The following is a 23,011-nucleotide window of genomic DNA, read 5'->3' on the forward strand; positions in this document are numbered from 1 at the left end:
GGCCTCAGCGAGGAACTTGTGGCCATAACATAGCTAGGTTCGACGTACGTATTAAAAGCGACTCCTCAAAACCAGTACTATTACCCGTAACTCTAAAAGGGCGGATTCTAATGGGCTGCACTACGCATTATAGAGTCTCACACTTGTTGGTTCATCTCCACAATAACTATGGGCTAGTGTCAAGCGTCAGTTTATGCACCTTCAAGTCACATTCATTCACATCCACCACAGAAACAATGAAACCAACAACAAGCCTGAATAACACTCCCAAGATATTGCAAGAGCTATACAGCGCAGAAATAAGCTCCATGAGCTTAAGGTATCAGACAATGACCTAAATATTGCAATGCAATATAACATATCAGAAGACAAGTGAAAGGTCTAATCAAAAATGCCAAAAGAGTGTACGAAGTGATGATTGCAAAGGATAGTAATAGAAATCCTAAAGGAATATACAAATATTTCAATAATAAGAATCATATAAGTAGCGTAATAGGACCCTTAGTAAACGAGGATAGGGAAGCCATTGTGGAGGATAAAAGCATAACAACATCGCTGAACAAGAGCTTCAGTTCTGCTTTTACGCTAAAAAGGAACGACACGAATTTTGAAACAGTGATGAGTAGCACTCACACGATATAAGAATCTACCGACACAGTTAGAAACATTTGAACGCAGATGGATAAGTAGAAGACTAAAAAAAAGCTCAGATCTTGATCGTTTCTATCTACGGGTGATTAGATAAATACGTGAAACAAGAAACTGCCGCACTGATAACCTATATTCTCAATAAATCTCACCAGGATGGAAAAGTCCCACAAGACTGGAGACTGGCAGACGTCACTCCTATATACAAAAAGGGAAACCGCGAATTGCCTGGTAATTACCGTCCAATTAGCCTTACATCAACTATATTTAAACTTCTGGAGTTGATTAACTGAGATAAATTCGTTGCCTATCTGGAGCAACACAACACAGCATGGTTTTAAAAGACGCAGAACATGCCTTGCAAACCTCCTTAAATTCTCTCATGCATTATTCAATCTCCACGACAAGACAAAAGCAATAGAGATAATATGTCTAGACTTCCAAAAAGCATTTGACAACGTCCCTTCGTTAAAGTGATTACTGGATGCATAGAGAATTGGATAGGAGCCTGATTACATGATAGGGAGCAGAGAGCTGTAATGAGTAGAAAATCATCACCGTGGTCACCCGTTACTAGGGGAGTTCCCTAAGGATGCATACTTGGACCTATATTTTTCATCATTTACATCAACGATATTACTGTAAGGCTAAATAACCTAGTGTCTAAATGCCATTTAACGTCAATAGATGTCAGCTGTTACATGTAGGGAACCTAAACAAAATATATGATTATGAAGTGTTGGGCCACAACATAAAGGACACCCCTACTGTGAGAGATCTAATCCAGTAATATTAAATTCTTCCAGCATTGCAATGCACCTGCCATGATAGAAAATAAGATGTTAGGATTTATAAACAGAAAAATTTCCGTACAAAAGCAAGTATGTGATGTTGCCACAATACCTGAGTCTAGTTAGACCACACCTCGAATATGCACTGCAGGTCTGGGTCCCCACTTAAGACTGGAAGCAGTGCAGCTAAAAACAACTAACTTGACTCCCTCCGTGCGCCACAAACCACATGAGAGACTGCGAGAATCAAACTTGTTCTCACTAAGCAAGAGGCGCCTCCGGAGCAGATCAATAAAATACCTCTAAATGTTTAAAGGATTCAACAACATTGTTATTGAGCATTTCTTTACATTAGCGCCAGCATTACCGACGAAAGAAAATGTATTAAGACTTAGAGGTCACAGAGATTACCTGGATAAGACGAAATATTTTTTTTTTACCAACGTCATTATTGGCGCATGATATAAGCTCCCAGAAAATATTGCTCAAAACAACACCCTTAGCATCTTCAAAATTAGGCTTAATCATCATTTGTCACTCTCCAGTAAGGAATAATTAATTTAATCAGTTAACCATTATAACGTAGTGGTGTATCATGCTACCTTCTCAACTACTGACCTCTCCCTGGCCATGTTGCGGTACCATACTAACCCATGTCATCTGCTGTGAGAGAGTGATTAAGAATTATTGTATCATTTCTTAACATCACCGGTAACAAAGGCGTGATAAGTCGAGAGGCTGGAGCTCAAGTTTATCCTTCGTATTGTCTTTATGACAAAAAGTGAAGGGATGCATGATGTTGGTAATGGGATGCATGACGTATTCACATTCATTCTATCGTATGACTTTCCTATAGAAATTTCTTTCAGGCTTATTAATCCTGCAAGGTATTTTTTTCTACATGTATTCCTACCAGGCGCAACGTGTGCGAAAGGGTGTTTAGGGTGGGGAGGGAGCCTTTGATTTGCTATCCTTTTATTCTAATGCTTACACGGGATTCTTTCTCTTTTTTCTTAGCGTGTTTATGCAACTCTCTCTCTCTCTCTCTCTCTCTCTCTCTCTCTCTCTCTCTCTCTCTCTCTCTCTCTCTCTCTCTCTCTCTCTCTCTCTCTCTCTCTCTCTCTCTCTCTCTCTCCCATCTAGATAACTGGATGACGCCTGACTGGATTTATTATTTTCACAGAAGAGTGTTTATCGCCGTTGAAATTGACCATGAAAAAGATATGCAAATCAGTTACCTTTACCAGTGAGCTAGTTAGCGTCTCTCGAGAGGCCTATGTCGGAAATACGGTCGCCTCAATGCAAACAACATGACACGGAAATATTCCTCGGTCTCCTCCGACCGTTGGAGTTGTGACCACAGCTGACCACAGCTGACCGTTGAAGTTGTGACACAAAACCAACGCCATACCACCAAGACGTCCGTCACCATAATCACCATATACCAACCACTGCTCATACAGATACAAGAACTGGCCTACACCTACGATTGTGAATGTCATAAACTGTCCATGAACAAGTGCACAGCCAAGCAAGCAAGTAGCTCAGTTTTCTCGCAGTGAAGAGTATGTCAACCACAATATTACTGTCACGCAACCAACTTGAAAGATTGTATCACTTAATGTTCACCCTTAGATACATAATATATGTCAACACAGCACTACTGCAGTTCAAAAAGTATGTAACTTTACATCACTTAATGTTAACCATTACATAGATAATGTCTGTCAACACAGTACTACTGCAATTCAGCCAAAGTAACTTTACATCGCATGATGTTCCACGAATCACCACTAAATGTATAATGTATATACCGTAAAGTTTGCCTAGTAAAACTTCCTGTACATTATCGATAGATTTCGCTCATTTTCTTAACCAAAAGGGTAAAAATATCCAGCGCCATTTGGATCTTAAGCTCTTTTTGTGATTGATCAACTCGTTATCACTATGTCCTACCGCTTATGTAATTCCTCAGCTATATGATTTCAGCCGATTGTGTGGCTGAATTCAGTAAATCTTTCTTTACTAAACTTCTACTCTAGCCTGCACCACGAACCCATTTATCGAACTGCCCCGGGAGGAATATGAACTCCTAGATATGCATGCGCCCAGGAATCGAATTTATGTTGGCCCGATAGCATATAAATTAGTATGTGTGTGTGTGTGTGTGTGTGTGGAATATATATATATATATATATATATATATATATATATATATATATATATATATATATATATATATATATATATATATATCCCTGGGGATAGGAGAGAAAGAATACTTCCCACGTATTCCCTGCGTGTCGTGGAAGGCGACTAAAAGGGAAGGGAGCGGGGGGCTGAAAATCCTCCCCTCTCTTTTTTTTTTTTTGCTTTTTTAAAGAAGGAACAGAGAAGGGGGCAAAGTGAGGATATTCCCTCAGAGGCCCAGTCCTCTGTTCTTAACGCTACCTCTCTAACGCTGGAAATGGCGAATAGCATGAAAGAAAAAAATAAAGATATATATGTGTGTATATATATATATTTACTATTTTTATCTTATTATACTTTGTCGCTGTCTCCCGCGTTAGCGAGATAGCGCAAGGAAGCAGTCGAAAGAATGGCCCGACCCACCCACATACGCTTATATATGTATGTGTATCAAAATACAATGAATGTGGGAAATATATCTTAGTTTATCTTTTAGCATCACTTCCTGATCGTAGATTCTGATGAAATACAAAGACTATTACAAATAACTGAATTATATCAGATACTCATTATGAAAGATTCATGAACATCTATCATTGTGATAATGAGATTATGATTTTCATAACTTTATACTAAGGAAGTCATAACAGTCACCTGTAAACTCTCAAGATACCATACAAGTTGTTGTGGCAGAGGAGCATGCATAGCAGAAAGGATCCAACACTGTAGCAACAGCATGCGGTAGCAAGGCAGATACTAAAGATAAAGAGGTATATATGGTGGACGAGCGGGGATATATGGCAAATGAAATGGGAATAGTTTCGCCATTTCGCGGGAAATGGCGAATAGTTTGAAAGAAAAGAAGAAAAGTTGTAGCAAAAGACACAGCATAGGAAGGTGAAGACGAGGCGGAGGAGATGAAGTAAACGTGATAGGTTAAAGGAACAGACATAGTGAGTGTAGAGCTAGACATGGTAGCTCATGGATATATGACATGGGTGAATTAAGGGAAGACATAGTATTTAAAGGGCCATTCACGATGTAGTATGAGGGATAAGAATATGATATAAAGCATGATAAGTGAAAGGAGAGATAGTACACGTAAAGGGAAACAAAGTATGCTAAGGGGTCAAATATCATACTCTATATTTTTTCATGAAAATTAGATCATCGATCAGGGACACATCCGGGATCGCAACGTTCTCACAATATGTGTAGAACGTAGTGGATCCTTGACTGGCGCGAGACCGTGACACACACGAGCCAAAGCACAAGCCAATGTATACTCTAAGAGACAGCAAGGGAGAGGCAAAAGTTCAGCGAAAAGGAACGGATTCAAACTGAAAGAGAGAGAGAGAGAGAGAGAAGGGAGAGGTTCATATGGCTACTTGCAATGCTCCAAACAAGGAGGATAGAACCTGTGTACAGAATGTGTAGCTGCTCTGACGAGAGACACGTCCGAGACTTAACCAAATCTACGGTCTCTTTTGGAGGCCTAGCGAGTTATTTCAGTGATGCGGAGTTTCCAAGAAATACCGGAGCTTACATTAATATTAAGGTGTTGACGGGAAGTGGCAAAGTCAAAAGGGATTTTAAAGTGAGAGAGGGAGAAGGAAAATTCGTTTTGGGAGCAAGAAATTTTACTAGATTACGCTACTCTACGGAGAGATGTTTTCCTGTCCTAGAATTGGTGAAGTCGAAATAAGGTTAGAGGTAGACGAGCAAGTGAAGAAGGCTGGTGTTTAGAAGATAGATAAGAGCAAGAAGTTGAAGCATCATATATCATAAAATTCTTGATACTAGACTATTGTTAATGAAAAAAAAGGAAGATGATAGGAGACACTTCGGAATATTGAAGAACGCTACTGATGATAGGGAAAGAGAAGTCAATTTATAAACAATTCAGTGATCGGATGATTAGACAGAAAACTGGATATGAGTTGACAGGGCATGAAGAGAAAGCAGAGGAAACGAAATCTAGAAAGACACTGCCTGGTGCTGTAAAGAGATTGAGGGTCGGAATGAAACAATTTCCGAGGTCACGATTTGAAACTCAGGATGCTTTACAAAATGGAAAATGAGGGGAGTATCGAAGACTTTAACGTAACCAACCAAAAGTATTATGTTTATGAAGGAGAATATTGTAAGTGAAGGAAAAGCCATGTAATTGAAGTGGGATATAGTACGTAATGGAATAAACTGACAGTTGAAAGAGCAACTATATTTGGTGAAAGGGTAAACATCGTAAGTGAAGGGATGATAATTGTTGAGGGAAACAGGTGAAGGGAAGAGGACAGACGTGGTAGGTGGAGGACAGACATTATGAACAGACAAACGTATTAAGTGGAGAACAGACAGACGAGATTAGTTTGTAGATAAGGATGATGGAAAGACAAAAACTATGCATAAAGAGACAGTCTTGAGATAATGAGAAAAAACCGACATAGTTGGGGAACTGGCAGAAATATCAGGTCATTGCAAGGAAAACACAGCAATACTTGTGCGTACATGGGAAGGACAGATAACAGGGTACATGATGGTCCAAAGAAGTCCCCTGCTGGATGGCACAGCTACCATTCTGAATTCCTGATACCATTTGAAATGAGACGGTACAGTTAAACAGAAGGTACATATCTCCTTGCTACTCACTCCGGCAGAACAGCCTTTAATAGAAAGACTAGAAAAAGAAGACAAGATAGTTAAGGGACAGATATGGTTATGTAAAGAGGCAAACTTGGTAAGTGTAGAAGGAGCAGACCCAGTAGGTGCGGGCAAGAGATGAAGGATGAAGGAACAAAAAATAGAACTGAAAAGCACAGATGTAGTTGGCGAACAGCATATATATAGTGGATGAGGAGGTAAACAGGATACAATAGATGAAAGGGTAGGGCTCTTTCTGCCATGTAGACCTGCAAACTGAGTGGGTTTACACCGTAAGTGATGCTGCAAATATCATGCAAGAAGGGGTGGATATAACATACTAAAAAGGGCACATATGTTAAGTGAATAGGCAGGCATCGCAAATAATGGGATGATATATTAGAGAAACAGTTAACACGGTCTTGTGGATATAGATTTTAGAAATTGTGGATGAAAGATAAAAAAAAAAGCCGATGGGGCATGTATGATAGGTAGAATAGTAGAAATAGTGAGTACAATGACAAACAATAGAGAGGAGACAGGCATGACATGTGAAATGGAAAATTCAAAAAGATGATATGACGAACAGACTACATGGAGAACAGTTTCATATTAATTAACGGTCAAGACCCAAGGTAAAACACAGCATGAACGGTCATTGCACCAAAGGTAATATGAGGCGAGTGGAAAAGAAAGGTTGAGACACACAAAGGTAATATGAGGCGAGTGGAAAAGAAAGGTTGAGACACACAGTGGCACAGTGGGTGAGTAGTAGTTTATAAAGAACCATGCAGGATTCAAGAGACTTTGTAGAGGAAACTGCATGACTGAGAACTACTGCCTGGGATCCAGCAGGGAGAAGCAGAGACACATCAGATGCATGAAGGGCGTAAAGCAGGGTGGAGGGAGTGACATGGTACCTTTGTTGTGGTAGTGAGTGATTGTTGGAGGCGGACCGTCACCTGAATCACTCTCATTCTCCTCAGGCCCGAGGACGCCGTTGCTGTGGGATTTGGGGGGCTCAATCTCTGTGGCGAGACGAGAGAACCTGCCATCAACGCATGCAAGGGTCTTGTGGTGAAGCGGTGTAGTGGCTACCAGTGTCAGAGTGGCGTGAACGGGAAGGGGCAATATTAGCGTGAAATGGAGCGTGTGGAGTAAAGGAGAAGTGACAGTCCTGACGTGAAACGATCGCTTTGTGGCAGGTGAAGGGAGGTAGCTAACGCTGTGTGGTGTTGTGCAGCAGTGAAGACAAAACCTGGTAGTAACATTAATGTGGTAAGCTTGCATTGGCAATAGGTGGTATGAAACACAATATTGATTCTACAACTAGTCATGGAGTATCTTTCTATTGTTATTCATCTGCATACATAACAAATAAAACATATCAAAAGTAGATTTTTCATCCTAAAGCCAACATATATCGTGAATGTAAAGAATGTGAACTGGAAGACAACTATTGTCAGGGATTCTTCTTCCTGAATTCAAACTACGAAAGGTGAAACCCACTCACCGTCACAGCGAGCTCCAGATCTAATGGAGAAAACTCGTCCTCTGAATAATATACTTTCCTTCACAGTGACTTACTGTTACAAGGAAGACACCACTGGTGCATCGACGACCTACCTGATTCCTCTTGAAGCTAAAGAGACCATCATACTCTCACTGGCTTCTGCGATCGAGTCCTTCTGGTTGTCAAGCTGCAAATAACGTTTTTGATTCTGTTCGCTACAATGCCATGGAATTTTAGAAACGACAGGAGACTGATTGTGAGATGAAATATGTGGTAATGGAGATACAAGTGAACGTAGTAGTAATGATATAGAGGATAGAAACAGTTATAGTATTCACTGCTCCAGATTCATCTGTCATGACTGAATAGTCCCAGGTCTGTATGTAAATTTAAACGTCTCGTATCGATCGTCCATAAAGTTCTGTATAAAAACTTGACGTCTCGTTCAATAGATGTTAAAGTCCATTGACAAGTAATGTTTGTACCACACACAAAACATGTACGTTAGTCTCACGTAAGTATGATACGTACACTTAGTATAAAGGAGTAATTAACTGTCCTATATATGCCTGGTTGAGCAGTCCGTATTAAGTCAGACGAACTGCTTTGTAGTAATCCGCGAACCTACCACAGTGATAACAAATTTCTGTTCATCTGTGACAATTTGGTTTATGTAGCGTGTCCCATACACAGCCCTAGATAACACCAGACACCTGAGAAAAAACATGTATTAAATCAGTTTCCAAGACGTTGTTCATCGGTAATACAAGATCTGATGAAAATTGACAAACACTACGATCCGTCCTTTCTTAAATGGCAGATTTCCGACATTCTTGACATTTTTATCTTCTCTTCTTACTTCTGTAATTCTTTAGTGTCTTCATTATTCAACTAGAGGTTGGAAGGTGGGTGAGGGTATGCTATTTCATGTGTGGCGGAGTGGCGGCGAGAAAGGATGAAGGCAGCAAGTATGAATATATACATGTCTATATATGTATATGCCTGTGTATGAATACGTTGAAATGTATATGTATGTATATGTGCGTGTATCGGCGTTTATGTACATATATGTGGATGTGGGTGGTGAGGCCATCTTCGTCTGTTTCCTTGCGCCACCTCGCTGACGCGGGAAACAGCGGTTAAGTATAATGATATATATATATATATATATATATATATATATATATATATATATATATATATATATATATATATATACATATATATTATCCCTGGTGATAGGGGATTAAGAATACTTCACGCGTATTCCCTGCGTGTCGTAGAAGGCGACTAAAAGGGGAGGGAGCGGGGGGGGGCTGGAAATCCTCCCCTCTCGTTTTTTTTTTAATTTTCCAAAAGAAGGAACAGAGGGGGCCAGGTGAGGATATTCCAAAAAAGGCCCAGTCCTCTGTTCTTAACGCTACCTCGCTAACGCGGGAAATGGCGAATAGTTTAAAAGAAAGAAAAGATATATATATATATATATATATATATATATATATATATATATATATATATATATATATATATATATATATATATATATATATATATATATATAACATTCTGGATTATGCAAAAAAGAATCGCATCCTGCTCAACGTGTTTATTTCCACATAGTTTGACTCAGAATTAGTTGACAACCACTTTCAATCGACACGTCTCAACTCCATTCAGTCCACCTGAAGGTTCAAAACGTTGCTGACTTAGCAAGAATAAGAAAAAAGATCTTTGGAAGGGACATATTAAACTACTCACATTCTCGCCTTATCGAACGTTCTCGGCTCCTAACTAGAGGTGAAAAAATGAAACCGCCGAGGTCATGTGAAGATAACAGAATTTGCGTGATAAAAATGCAGAGTGCAATGCGTGTTTTTCGGGCGCTCCTGGCCGCGCCCACAATGCCCTCCGCCTATTACTGGCAAACTGAGTTATCCTACCTCTATGGAAGTCTGATTAAATTATGTAGATTGAAGTTAATTAATCCCACTTGTGCTAGACCCGAGGTAAAAAGGACTCCTCCAAGGCTCTCTCATCCCCAACAGACTTCATACTTGCCCCTCTTTCCAAAACTCTTGCATTTACCTCCCTAACAACCCCATCCATAAACAAATTAAACAACCATGGAGACATCACACACCCCTGCCGCAAACTTACATTCACTGAGAACCAATCACTTTCCTCTCTTCCTACACGTACACATGCCTTACATCCTCGATAAAAACTTTTCACTGCTTCTAACAACTTGCCTCCCACACCATATATTCTTAATACCTTCCACAGAGCATCTCTATCAACTCTATCATATGCCTTCTCCAGATCCATAAATGCTACATACAAATCCATTTGCTTTTCTAAGTATTTCTCACATACATTCTTCAAAGCAAACACCTGATCCACACATCCTCTACCACTTCTGAAACCACACTGCTCTTCCCCAATCTGATGCTCTGTACATGCCTTCACCCTCTCAATCAATACCCTCCCATATAATTTACCAGGAATACTCAACAAACTTATACCTCTGTAATTTGAGCACTCACTCTTATCCCCTTTGCCTTTGTACAATGGCACTATGCACGCATTCCGCCAATCCTCAGGCACCTCACCATGAGTCATACATACATTAAATAACCTTACCAACCAGTCAACAATACAGTCACCCCCTTTTTTTATAAATTCCACTGCAATACCATATATATATATATATATATATATATATTCCTGCTTACAAATGTGCCTGTACATGTGTGTGTGTGTGTGTGTGTGTGTGTGTGTGTGTGTGTGTGTGTGTGTTTACAAAAATGAGCATGTTTAGGATTTTAGAGTTCAAATTTGTAGGAATAAAGATGCAAAAATAAAGATGATGATAATGATCACTACAGGGAAACTTCTATATTTATCTCTTCATCAGTTCAGATAGCTACCTACTGAACGATAGATTAACTGGTTGGGTGGTTCTGCTCTTCCACAAGGCGTTAGTCGTGGGACTTTAAAGAAAAACGCAGAGTAGCTGAACCTGAACACTGGATTATGCAAAAAAAAGAATCGCATCTCTGGCTGCATGACGTGTGTTATTGCACTATAAGTTTGACTCGAGAAGTTTGTTGACAGCCATTTCGAATGCGACACTCTCAACTCCCTTAGTCACCTGAAGGTCAAAAGTTGCTGACTTACAAGAATAAGAAAAAATGATCTTTGGAAGGAGACAAGATTAAACTTATGCTCAACATCTCGCCATTATCGACGTCCTGGCCCTAACTAGAGGTGAGAAAAAGAAAACGGCCGAGGGAGAGAAATAACAGAATTTGGCGGTGATAAAAATGCAGAGTGCAAGTGCGTGGTTTTGTCGGGAGCAGCCCTGGGGCCGCGACCCACAATGCCAGCTCCGCCTTTACTGGCAAACTGAGTTACCTACCTCGATGGAAGTCTGAATAAATTATGTAGATTGAAGGGTAATTTAATCTACTTGTGCTAGACCCGAGGTAAAAAGGTAGCTCCGTGGCAGAAGGGTCTAAGACATTGATTTTATTACGAGAATCCCGGGAAAGTCATCAATGAATTTTAAACCTTGCCCTGACGTGCATTAAGGTACAGAGTCGACTCGAAGGGCATGGAGAAGAGAACCTTACACGAACATGTACTCTGGGTGGTTGTCCTTACATTCCCTGAGAAGTTTGTTTTCTGGACTTTTGATAAGGTAACTTTGACATACAAAACTGGGTGATACATCGCTGAAATCCGCGGCTGAGGGAATATAGCCGAAAAAGGAATTAGATTTAGTGATACTGTGGCTGGAAGATAGCCATCGTAGGTCTCTGTGCGGGAGTGCAAGGAGGCCAGAGGGAGACAGTTTCAGGCAATAGTCCTCTGGTGGCAGTGAAGGAAGTCGCGAAGGTGACTGTAGCCATAGCATTGTCGCTGGTGTGGAACAGAAGCACTGTGATGCTGATGTGGTAGACAGGGAGAGAGAAGGAGAGTGACAGGTAGGTGGGATGTGAGGAAGAAAAGAAAGGAGAAAGGTGTCAATAGATATAATCGAATTGATAAGAATATGGAAAAGATGTAAAGAAAACATAATATTTGAAAGGAAGAGAGAAGGATGAACTTAAAAGAAAATGAGACATACTGATCAAGAAACTTCAATGTCTTATGCTATTCAAAGTTCGGAGCTAGGACGCTGTTTCGATTCGAGTGAGCTCATTGAAAATCATAGTCTTCTACGATCTCAGCTGAACTAAACTTATGAAGTCTGAAGAATCTATGGCAAATTACATTGACACGCATTAGGATCACTGCCAACCGTTTCAGAAGCACCAAGTGGAATCAGTGCAAATCAACAGAAAGATCTGTGTAACAGCCACGGTGAACCATCAGGAAATCTATGAAACATGAAGATGCTAAGAATAACATGGACGAGTCACGCGACTTCTAGAATTCAGTATTAGAAAAATAAAATCTGTCCCAAAATGTGAACCTTTATTTGCTTCGCGTAGTACTTAATGAAACAGAAAAGCCACTTAAGTCACCTTTTGTTTTGTAATTAAAGAAAGGCACCTAAACCAGAATTTGGAAGCGGGCGTGAGTGACTCCACACACACACACACACATAACCAATGGTTGTCGCCACCAGAATAAGAAAACAACTAGCGCATATACGTCTTTTTTCCTAGATGCCAAAGACTTCGAAAGAGTAATTGCAGAGAAATTATTCCTTGGTTTGGATTTGAACAGCCTAATGCCTGAAAAAGTTTGCACTCAGATTGAAAAAAGAAAATCACAGTAGTTATACTGTGTCTATATACCAACGAGCAGTAAAATTAATTTGGCATTGAGGTAGACACAATATTTGTTGCCTTGAATACAACACGTGCCTGTGTCTCGGTCTACAGATATGCAAGGTAGCCAGCTATATCTTCATGGCAGTAACCTGAACGGATGATGATTCATGTTTTCTGCTACAAGATTATGGTCCTTGGATGATGTTCTACGAAACGTCATGTCAACGACATCCTGAAGCTACTACCATCAGTGCCTCTCCACACAGACGACTGAACGCAAACGTACCCGACATGAGAGAAGGTTAGAAGACTTGAAGAATGAGATCACTCAACACTTGGACGGCATCAGAATATGGGCCTCCGATGGCTTGCGAAACTCGCCTCCGCAAAGACTCCAGTAAAGGAAATCATCATCCCCTGCAGCTGTACGAGTATTAGAGTGATATAAAGTATGATTTCTGAGAGTAAATGCTTGGTAGTTATGGTCTGACCAACCAGAAAGAAACGTACCCCTTGTCGTATGAAGTTTTATCGCCCGAAACAACGTTCGAACCCTCCGGTTCCTGAAGTCCACTTCTCCCAACTAACACACAACCCACCAGAAAACAACTTCAGAACAACAGAATAACGCTCCTAAGAACAACAAAGAACTGCAGCCTTCTTGAAAATTTTTCACACATTTTATATATATATATATATATATATATATATATATATATATATATATATATATATATATATATATATATATATATATATATATATATATATATATATATATATATATATGGGTTACTGAAATTCCTCTGTAAGTGTGGTGACACGGTTAGCGAAATGTCATTTTGGCAAGGCTATATGATCAATTATGGATGGAAAAGAGTTTAGCCTCGTGGAAGAGCTTCTCGTTGCAAAGTAGTTCATTATTTCCCAGCTCCTGCGTGGAGCGCAGACTTGGACCTGCAGGAACCCCATGAAATGTACTTTTGGGTTGTAAGATATAATACTTCATCAAAACTCGTGAGTAGAGCGTTACCATGTTCAATTTCGCAGCTTCTTCACAAGGAATTATAACGAGTGAGTCAAATACTTCCCAATAAAAGTTACTCAAGTAGATATTGATGCAGTCATATACCCGATCAACACTTACTTGAATAGATATGACCTCAGTTTGAAAGCAGAGATAGGCGCAATGATAATACTTAAACAAAAGCTTATGAGAAAAATGAGGAAGCCGTTTGTGATACAGAGGTCAAGAACGTTGAGCCTATCACTGAAGACAAGTCCATTTATTTAGTGATTCAGTACAAAGTTGCAAGGACGTCCTCAATTGTGATGATGAATAACATTGACAGAAGCACCGAGGTGCTCGGCCGTACCAATGTTTACAAACATTGCCGTAACATCGGAGACTTAAACTACATTGGTTACACAACTAACAAACTCCTTCGACGTCTCTCATTACACCTGTTACAAGAAGGAATCAAAACCCATCACCAACACGCAGCCAAACTAACAATCGGGAGGATATCGTGAATAACACCAACAACATAATTGCCCAATGTATCAACAGATTCTGCAATCTGTACATATCACAGGAAGCGTCCGGTAACCATCATTCAAGTAAATGTGATTGTTGTAGTTCCATTATATGTTGGAGTACCAATAAGTGGAGGAGTGAATGACATCATTCCCACGTCTAAGCAGGCGTCTAAGCAGTGTTCTAAATCATCAAGATCAGAGAGAAGTTGGCTGGCCCAGTCTGACCTCAGCGCGTCTAAATCCCTAAGTTGTGACCTCAATCCCTTTCTGTGACCTGAAGGCTTTCTACCCCTAAGGTCTTTCCAGTAGCCCCGAGTGCAGACCCTGATATTGGCTTAGGTTCCTTCCACTTCTGATTACTGATTACCATTGTGTTAATGATGTTGCGTTTGTAGAAAATAATGTTCATCAAACAATGTGTTATAAATTGTTAACTGTCGTTTCCCGCGTTAGCGAGGTAGCTCAAGAAAACAGACGAGGAATGGCCCAACCCACCCACATACACGTTTATACACACACACACACACACACACACACACACACACACATATATATATATATATATATATATATATATATATATATATATATATATATATATATATATATATATATACATATATATATATATATATATATATATATATACATGAATGGATGGGCCATTCTTCGTCTATTTCCTAGCGCTACCTCGCTGACGCGGAAAAGTGATTATGTATAATTGAAGATAATGATAACATAATATGTATGTGTGTGTGTGTGTGTGTGTGTGTGTGTGTGTGTGTGTGTGTGTGTGTGTGTGTGTGTGTGTGTGTGTGTGTGTTTGTGTGTTATCTGTGAGACGTTTTTTCTTTTTAAAGCAAGATAGTATCCCCAGAATTATCATCATAACCAAATTATTCCTTATAAATCCATAACTAATATCACAGACAGGATGATAAACAAGACAGCACAGCCAACATACACCCTCCTTCCTGTCTGTATCTTAGAGTCCGTCATTGCATTCTTGCCTCAGAAACCTTCACCACACACCGGCAATCCGAAACTTGTGTCACCATTTTCCTCCCGGCCTTTCCCCTCCCTCTTTTCTCAACATAAAGCCGTCTTTCTGAAGTTAAATTTTCACAAGTGCCCCCTGGACTCACTCGGGAGAAAACGGAACAACTTCACGCTGAAAGAGTTTCATTCGCAGCGTCCCGTACTCCAGCGAGAATTTATTGTGTGCTTAGCTGTTTGTCTCACTGTAATTTTCCTCTATTGTGAGGTGTTTGGTCCTGTCGAGGTGGAGGGCCCCCGAGGCGACGTCCGGAGCCCATGTTGTCGGTTAGTCGCCCCCCACCCCCCAACCCTCTCCCCTCCTACCCGCCATCCAACCACCGACACACACCCGTGGTTACACCCGCTCATATGCTGGTCTTTGGTGGTTGCACTGTTGCCTCGCGATTTAGTGGCTATTCTTGTGGTCTTGCCTGCAAGGGTTTCATCTGTTTTGTAAGTGATTATCGAAACGATAAAGTTTCCAAGTGAATGAGACCTCATTTTGTATTCCAGTAGGATGTAATGTCATATCATTCCAAATTACATATATATATATATATATATATATTGTTCACATTCTCCCTTTACTTCAACCCTTCAAATATTCACCTAAATTCAGGCACCAACTTCAATTTCTCGCTTGAATCTGCCACTAGTGCTGTGTCATCAGCTAACAACAGCCGGCTCGGCTCACTTTCGAGGCCATCTCACCTCCCACAGACTAAATGCTCGCCACTCTCTCCAGGACTCTTGAACTTACCTCCCTCACCATCCCAACCATGAAGAAATTAAGCAACCATAGTGACATCACACAATCCTGCCAAAGAACTACCATCTCTTGGAACCACTGACTCTCCTCTCCTATTTGCACAAACGCCTTACACCCTCGATAAAAGCTTCTCACTGTTTCTAATGCTTTTCCTCCACACCATACATTCTTAAAACCCTTCCCCAAAGCATTTCTATCAACCTTATCATTTGCTTTCTCCAGATCCATAGATACAACGTACAGCTTCTGTTTCTCTGTTTCACACACACACCACTTTTGAAACTACGTTGTTCCTACCTGATGTAATGCTCTGTACATGCCTTCACCCTCTCAGCCATTACTCTCACATACAACTTACTACGTGCACTGAACAAATTTATACCTTTGTAGTTTGAACACTCATCTTTGTCCCCCATACAATGGCATTATACACGCATTCCACCAATTCTCAGGCGCCTCACCATAGTCCATATATTCAATGAAAATCCTAACTAACCAATCAGCAACAGATTCACTCCCTTTCTTAAGAAATTCAAGTGCAACTAAAGGCGACAAAAGGGGGGAGAGATCGGGCTGCTCGAAACCCTCCCCTTCTTGTATTTCAATTTCTAAGAGAGGAAACAGACGAAGTCAAGCGGGTAGTGCTCATGCTCCTCGAAGGCTCAGATTGGGATATCAGAATGTTTGTGGATGTAATCAAAATGAGAAGAGATGAGAGATAGGCAGTATGTTTGAGGATAGAATCCTGGATGTTCTGCCTTTAAGTGAAACGAAGCTCGAAGGTAAAGGGGAAGAATGGTTCGGAAATGTCTTAGGAATAATGTCAGGGGCTGGAGAGAAGACAAGGGCTAAGGAAGAAATAGCACCACAACTGAGGCAGGAGTTGTGGTAGTGAGTGATAGAGTTTAAGAAAGTGAATTGTAGATTGATGTACGTAAAACCGAAAGTGATGGCGTGAGATGGGTGAATACTGGTGCTTATGCACCTGGCCACGAAAAAAAAAATCATTAGAGGCAAGTGTTTTAGAGGCACCTGAGTGAGAGGACAAGGGCTGAGGAAGGAGTAACATTACTACTAAAGCAGTAGTTGTGTAAGTTTGTGATGGAGCGTAAGGAAGTAAATCACAGAATCTTGTAGATAAACCGAAAAGTGATGGTGAGAAATGGGTGGTTACTGGTGTCTATGCACCTGGCCACGAGAAGAAAGATCATGAGAGGCAAGTGATTGTGTCAGCTGAGTGATTGTGTCAGCAGTTTTTTGGTACACGAGACCAGGTGAGAGTGATGGGTGATCATAATGTAAAAGCACGTGATGTGTCACTTGAGGGTATAATTGGTTCGCATGAGGTATTCAATGTTATGAATGGAAATAATAATGAGCTTGTGAAGTTGTGTGCTGAAAAAGTTGTACTGAAAAAGACTGGTGATTCGGAAAACCTGTTTTAGAACTATGAGAGATGTACAAAAATATACGTATGTGCGAGAAGGAGAGATGGTCAACGGAAATTCTTATATTACGTATTAATTGATAGGCATGTAAAAGCGATTTTTGTATGTAAATGTCCTGGTGGGATGTCTGATAACTACCTCGATGGTGAAGATTTGTAGAGGTTTTCGAAAAAGGAAACAATGTTGGGGAGAAGTGAGTGGGAGTGGGTGGGAGAAGAGAGTAAGTGAACTTGGAAGGAGACTTGCGCGAAGAAATGCCAGCAACGAATGAATGCAGAATGGCAAAAGGGGAGGGGAAGTGACGTGAGGGGAGTGGATGAGGAATGTGAGGTATTTAAGGGAGCAGTGATGACATGTGCAAGAGATGTATGTATTATGTAAATGGTGGGATTTGGACAGATTAGAATGGGTACCAAGAGGTGGGATTAAGAAGTAGAGTTATTAGTGAAAGTGAAAAGTGAGGAGTTCGGGCAGTACTTACAAAGATTGAGTGAGTATTTCGATAGAATGGCAGATGTGGGGTGTTTTGGTTGATCAAGGTGGCATGAGAAGCAAAAGAGTCGTGGAGAATGGTTTTGTGAATAGAAAAGAGGTGGTGAAAGCTTTGCGCAAGATGAGATTTGGCAAGGCAGCGGGAGTAGATGGTATTGCAGTTGAATTGCTCAAGTATGAAGGCTGTATTGTTGATTGGTTTGCAAGGATATTCATTGTATGTATGGACCACGGTGAAGTGCCTGAGGATTGGTGGAATGAATGTATAGTACCACTGTATAAAGGCAATGGAATAAAGGTGAGTCTTCAAACTACAGAGGTATAAGTTTGCTGAAAATACCTGGTAAGTTGTATAGGAGGGTATTAACTGCGAGGGTGAAGGTGTGTACAGAACATTAGACTGGGGAGGAGTAGTGTGGTTTCAGAAGTGGTAGAGGACATGTAGATCAGTTGTTTACTTTAAAGAATGTGTGTGAGAAATACTTTGAAAAACGGATTGAGTTGCATGTGGCATTTATGAAAAAACTGGAGAAGGCACATGATGAGGTTAATAGAAATGCTTTGTGGAAGGTATTATGAATGTATGGTGTTGGAAGTACGCTACTAGGATTATTTGTCAAGAATGTAAGGCTTGTATACAGGTAGGAAGAGAGGGGAGTGAATACTGCATAGTTCCCAGTGAAGATCGGTCTGCGACAGGGTTGTGTGGTGTCACCATGCTTGTTTAATTTGTTTATGGACGTGGTGAAAAGAGAAGTAAATGCAAGACTCTTGGAGAGAGCGCCTGGGAAGTGAGTCATTTGTTTTTCGCCGATGATACAGTACTGGTGACTGAATCGAGTGAGAAACTGCAGAAGTTGGTGACTGAGTTTGGAAAAGTGTGTAAAAGGAGAAACTTGAGAGACGAGTGTGAATAAAAGCAAGGTTATTTAGTTTAGCAGGGTTGAGGGAAAAGTTAGTAAGATGTAAGTTTGATTGGAGAAAAATTGGAGGAAGTGAAATGTAATTTTAGATATCCGGGAGTGGACTTGGCAGAGAATTGAATCATGGAAGCAGAAGTGAGTCATAGAGTGGAGAAGGGGACAAAGGTTTTGGGGGCAATGAGGAATGTATGGAAAGGGCAAAAATATGTGCGTTTGAAAGGATATTAGTTTTAACAATACTTTATGGTTGTGAGACATGGGTTTCTATATAGACTGGATTGTGTGGAGGAGGATGGATGTGTTGAAGGTAAAATGTTTGAGGAAAATATGCAGTGTGAGGTCGTTCGATCGAGTAAGTAATGAAACAGGAAGAGAGACGTGTTGAAATAAAATGTGTAGTTGAGAGAGGAGAAGTGGGTGTGTTGAAAAGGTTTGGATATATGGAAAGCATGAGTGAGGAACAAGGAGAACCGGAAGACCACTTTGGCAATGAAAGGATGGAGTGTAAAAGATTTTGAGCTATCGGATCCTGAACATGCAGAAGGGTGAGAGGCGTGCGCGGAGTAGAGTGAACTGCGATCGATGAGGTTTAATGCGGTCGATGTGCCGTCGATGAATTGAACCAACACATGTAAAACGTCTGGGGCAAACGATGGAAAGGTCTGTGGGGCCTGGATGTGGAGAGGGAATTGTGATTTCGGTGTATTACGCATGGCAGCTCCTGTATGGATGTGAGCGAATGTTGCCTTTATTCGTCTGTTCTCTGTCGCTACCTCACAGACGTAGGGGGCCAAGTGAGGGTATTTCCTCAACGGCTCAGTCCTCTGTCCTTAACGCTACCTCGCTAACGCGGGAAAGGGCAAATAGTATGAAAAATAATCATATTATATATATATATATATATATATATATATATATATATATATATATATATATATATATATATATATATATATATATCATCACTATCTTTTTATTAGATTGGCACAAAGGTCACATGAGCGTGGAGAGCGAAAGCAGTTCTAGAATTAACTTTAATTCCTGCAGGTATACAAGTTTTCTCTAAAAGTAGTTACATAATGACGCTGCCGGCCTTCATAACCCTGGCAGTCGATAGACTTGAAATAGCCGAAATAACCAACCAATTACTCTAAATTCGCCAGGTCTTAGCCTGGGTCAGGCTCTTGTCTTTCGATGGACTTTTCTTTGAGGTGTTTATGTTATGTATGAATAATGAGCGGCAGTGGGTGGCATCAAAACATGGTTATCGTGTTCGCCAACATTAAAATCGTGGTTTTGGCTGTGGCAAACAGGATAAGAGAGATCGTTTGAACTATCGTGTTGAAGGTCGCCAACAATAGCTTCTTGGTAATTTTAGCTGAGTAGGACTGTGGTGGCCGGCATTACTTTCGTGGTTGTGGTTTTGACTGGTAGTAGGATCTTATGTATGATTTTGACCATCATTAAGGCTGTAACTATCTATAGTGGTGACCGGCAATAGGAGTGAGGTTGTGGTGGTGTTCCACATAAGGTGGACGATATAAGAATTGTGGTTACGGTGTCTGGTAGTAATCAAGGCGTCCGCGTAGGTGATGGTGACGGATGGCAATAGTCACAGTGGTGAGGATGGACTGCAGTAGGTGTCATAATGTTTGTAATGTTACTAGCTGGCGGTAGGGTAGTGATGATGATGGCTAGGTAGCACGAGTGGGGGTTTTAATAGTGGTGGAGGTGAAAGGAAGGAGCGTCTTCGTTACAGTACTGCTATATAACAATAGGGTTGTGACGAGGCCGATGCTGGTGATTCATGGTAGAGAGTCGTTGGAGAAGGGCAAGAGTAGGCTTCGTTATGGTGACGACTGCTGGACGTAACATCCTGGTGATAAACACTGGGGGTCTTAGTTGTGACGGAGCCAGTGCTGGTTGGCATCTAGGGCTGTGATGCTGTTGATAGCACTGCGATGTTGTAGGGTTGTGGTGGTGGTGATGATCATGGTGATACTAAGGAGCAGTTCGTTTGCAGTGGCGTCCCGGTGGTAAGGAGCAACTGGGTCGTGATGACTGTGAAAGGGGCGGGGATGTAATTGGGTTATGGTGGTGGATAGCATTAGAGTGGAGACGGGGATGAGGAGAGTGGATAACAGTGAGGCCGTTGCGGTGATATGGCTGCGAGCGTGAGTAAGGTCATGATGGCAGTGGAAGAGAATTACTCCACAGTGGTCGGGGTAATAGTTCATGACGACTGGGTGTGATAGAAAGGGCTGTGGCGATGACTGTAGTGGCAGGAGTGGATGGCAATATTTTCAAGAGGGTGAGGGAGAAATAGCAAGGGTGGATAGTTTCTAAAGGACTGAGGGGATGGTGGTAGGCAGGGACAATGGTTGTTAGCAGTTGTGGTGATGGTGGTAGTGATGCATCATGGATGCGGGGATCGGGACGGTCGTCTGTAACGAGTCGTGAGAGTACTGCTGGTGACGAGTACACGCTTCGGCTCTAACCTCTGCCAGTCTTCAGTAGTGAGCCAGTTACTTCTCCGTTGTCGCACAATGGTGTGGCGTTAGTGCCGACCGTCAACCTTCACCTCTAAGTCGAATTATTTTCCTACTTTTCCACACACACACACACACACACACACACACACACAGACACACACACACACACACAGACACACACACACACACACACAGACACACACACACACAGTCACAACACTGTGGACAGAAGATGTGGTATAACTGTTGAAAGAGACGACAGAGCCGTTGGAGGCCCATCGTCCTTCTTTCCACATGCAAGAGAACCATGAATGACATCTTTTAACCAAGACTTGGCTGCCGCCCTGGACACGGTCGGAGCTAACGATCGCAACGCAACGGACCGTCCCTCAACCACAGCCGGTATCACTGACCACAATGCCGCCAACTTCAATGTTATTCGGTCCTCCATCCAACGGCAGGGAAAGAAATACTGGGAGAAAATTGAGAAAGACCTGAAAGAGTTATCTTCAGCCTGGAGAGCCCCTTGGCCGTCTGTTGGGCTGGAAGGCCGCCTCCCGACCTTTTTAGATTAAAAGAAAAGTTGATCGAATCCTTAGGGTCCCAAATGTACAGAATGAAACTAAAGAAGCCATGGTATCAGCTTCAAAGAAAGCAAATGGCCACAGAAGGTGTCAGAGCAAAGCAAGGCTGTGCCGTTGGACATCATTTCTTCCATCGTAAGTTCCAGAAAAGAGGTACAGAGAAAAAAGCCTTAGAAATAATGTTCTTCAACATGGTCTTCGTGACCACTTAGCTTTTATCTGAGTCGGTGTTTCTCATTTACGTGGACGCCCGCACTGGTTCAGACTCTTTAAGCAGCTCAAACTCTTGTATGAAACCTATGACTCAAAATGACTCTGAGAAAGACAGGGACTGCCAAAACCTGTCGAAGACGGTGATGGCGAAAGACCAAGACCAGGAGGTCACAGAGAGAGGGATTCTGGTATGATCGTTCGTACAGATTCCAAAATAGAATTCAGATTACTTCAGAGTCTACCAGATGCTTTCTATTTTCTGGGTGCAGGAATAAATCTCTTAGCTGGCCCAGTGCAAATAACAAAAATAAACAGACCAAAACTAAGAACTGATGCGCTGTACATGCCTCACTCTGTCAGTCACCACCACTCTCCCTAACACCTTACCAGGTATACTCATCTAAACCTTTACCTCTGCAGTTCGAACAAGCACCTTTGTAAACCTTGCCTTTATACAGTGGCACTGTACAGGCATTTCACCAATCTTTGGGCACCTCACCTACCTTAAGGCCCACACACACACACACACACACACACACACACACACACAAACTCACACACACACACACACACACACACACACACACACACACACACACACACACACACACACACACACACACACACACACACAACACAATTCGTGCATCCTCTACTACTCCTGAAATAACAATGTTCCTCCTCAGTCTGGTGCTCCGTACATGCCTTTACTTTTCGTTGGAAACAGATCTATCACTGACTTGTCAGTGTGTCTTCGTTGGCAAGTTTCTAGGCGTTAGAGATTTTGTTGTGTATCCAGGAGCTGTTGAAGGTATCTGTAGGTGTTTATGTGAAATTCTGATATGTTGTCAGAGCCTGCAGCAGGAGAATTCTTCAAGACTTTAACTGTATTGTGTGTATCAGTAGAAGATGAAGGGTGGATGAGCAGTTGTTAGTAAATGGATTTCTAC

General features: G+C 41.4%; 1 protein-coding gene across 2 annotated transcripts in view; it reads right to left on the reverse strand.

Annotated features, from left to right (window-relative positions):
• Window positions 1-23,011, reverse strand: part of LOC139747711 (lachesin-like) — a 263,613-nt gene that overhangs the window by 7,918 nt on the left and 232,684 nt on the right. For both annotated transcript variants that reach the window (XM_071660318.1, XM_071660317.1), the window contains exon 10: window positions 7,190-7,297. In XM_071660318.1, the coding sequence (XP_071516419.1) occupies window positions 7,190-7,297 (108 nt within the window). The remainder of the gene's footprint in view (window positions 1-7,189; window positions 7,298-23,011) is intronic.

The sequence above is a fragment of the Panulirus ornatus genome, chromosome 69, assembly GCF_036320965.1.
Source record: "Panulirus ornatus isolate Po-2019 chromosome 69, ASM3632096v1, whole genome shotgun sequence".
NCBI classification, from domain to species: Eukaryota; Metazoa; Arthropoda; class Malacostraca; order Decapoda; family Palinuridae; genus Panulirus; species Panulirus ornatus.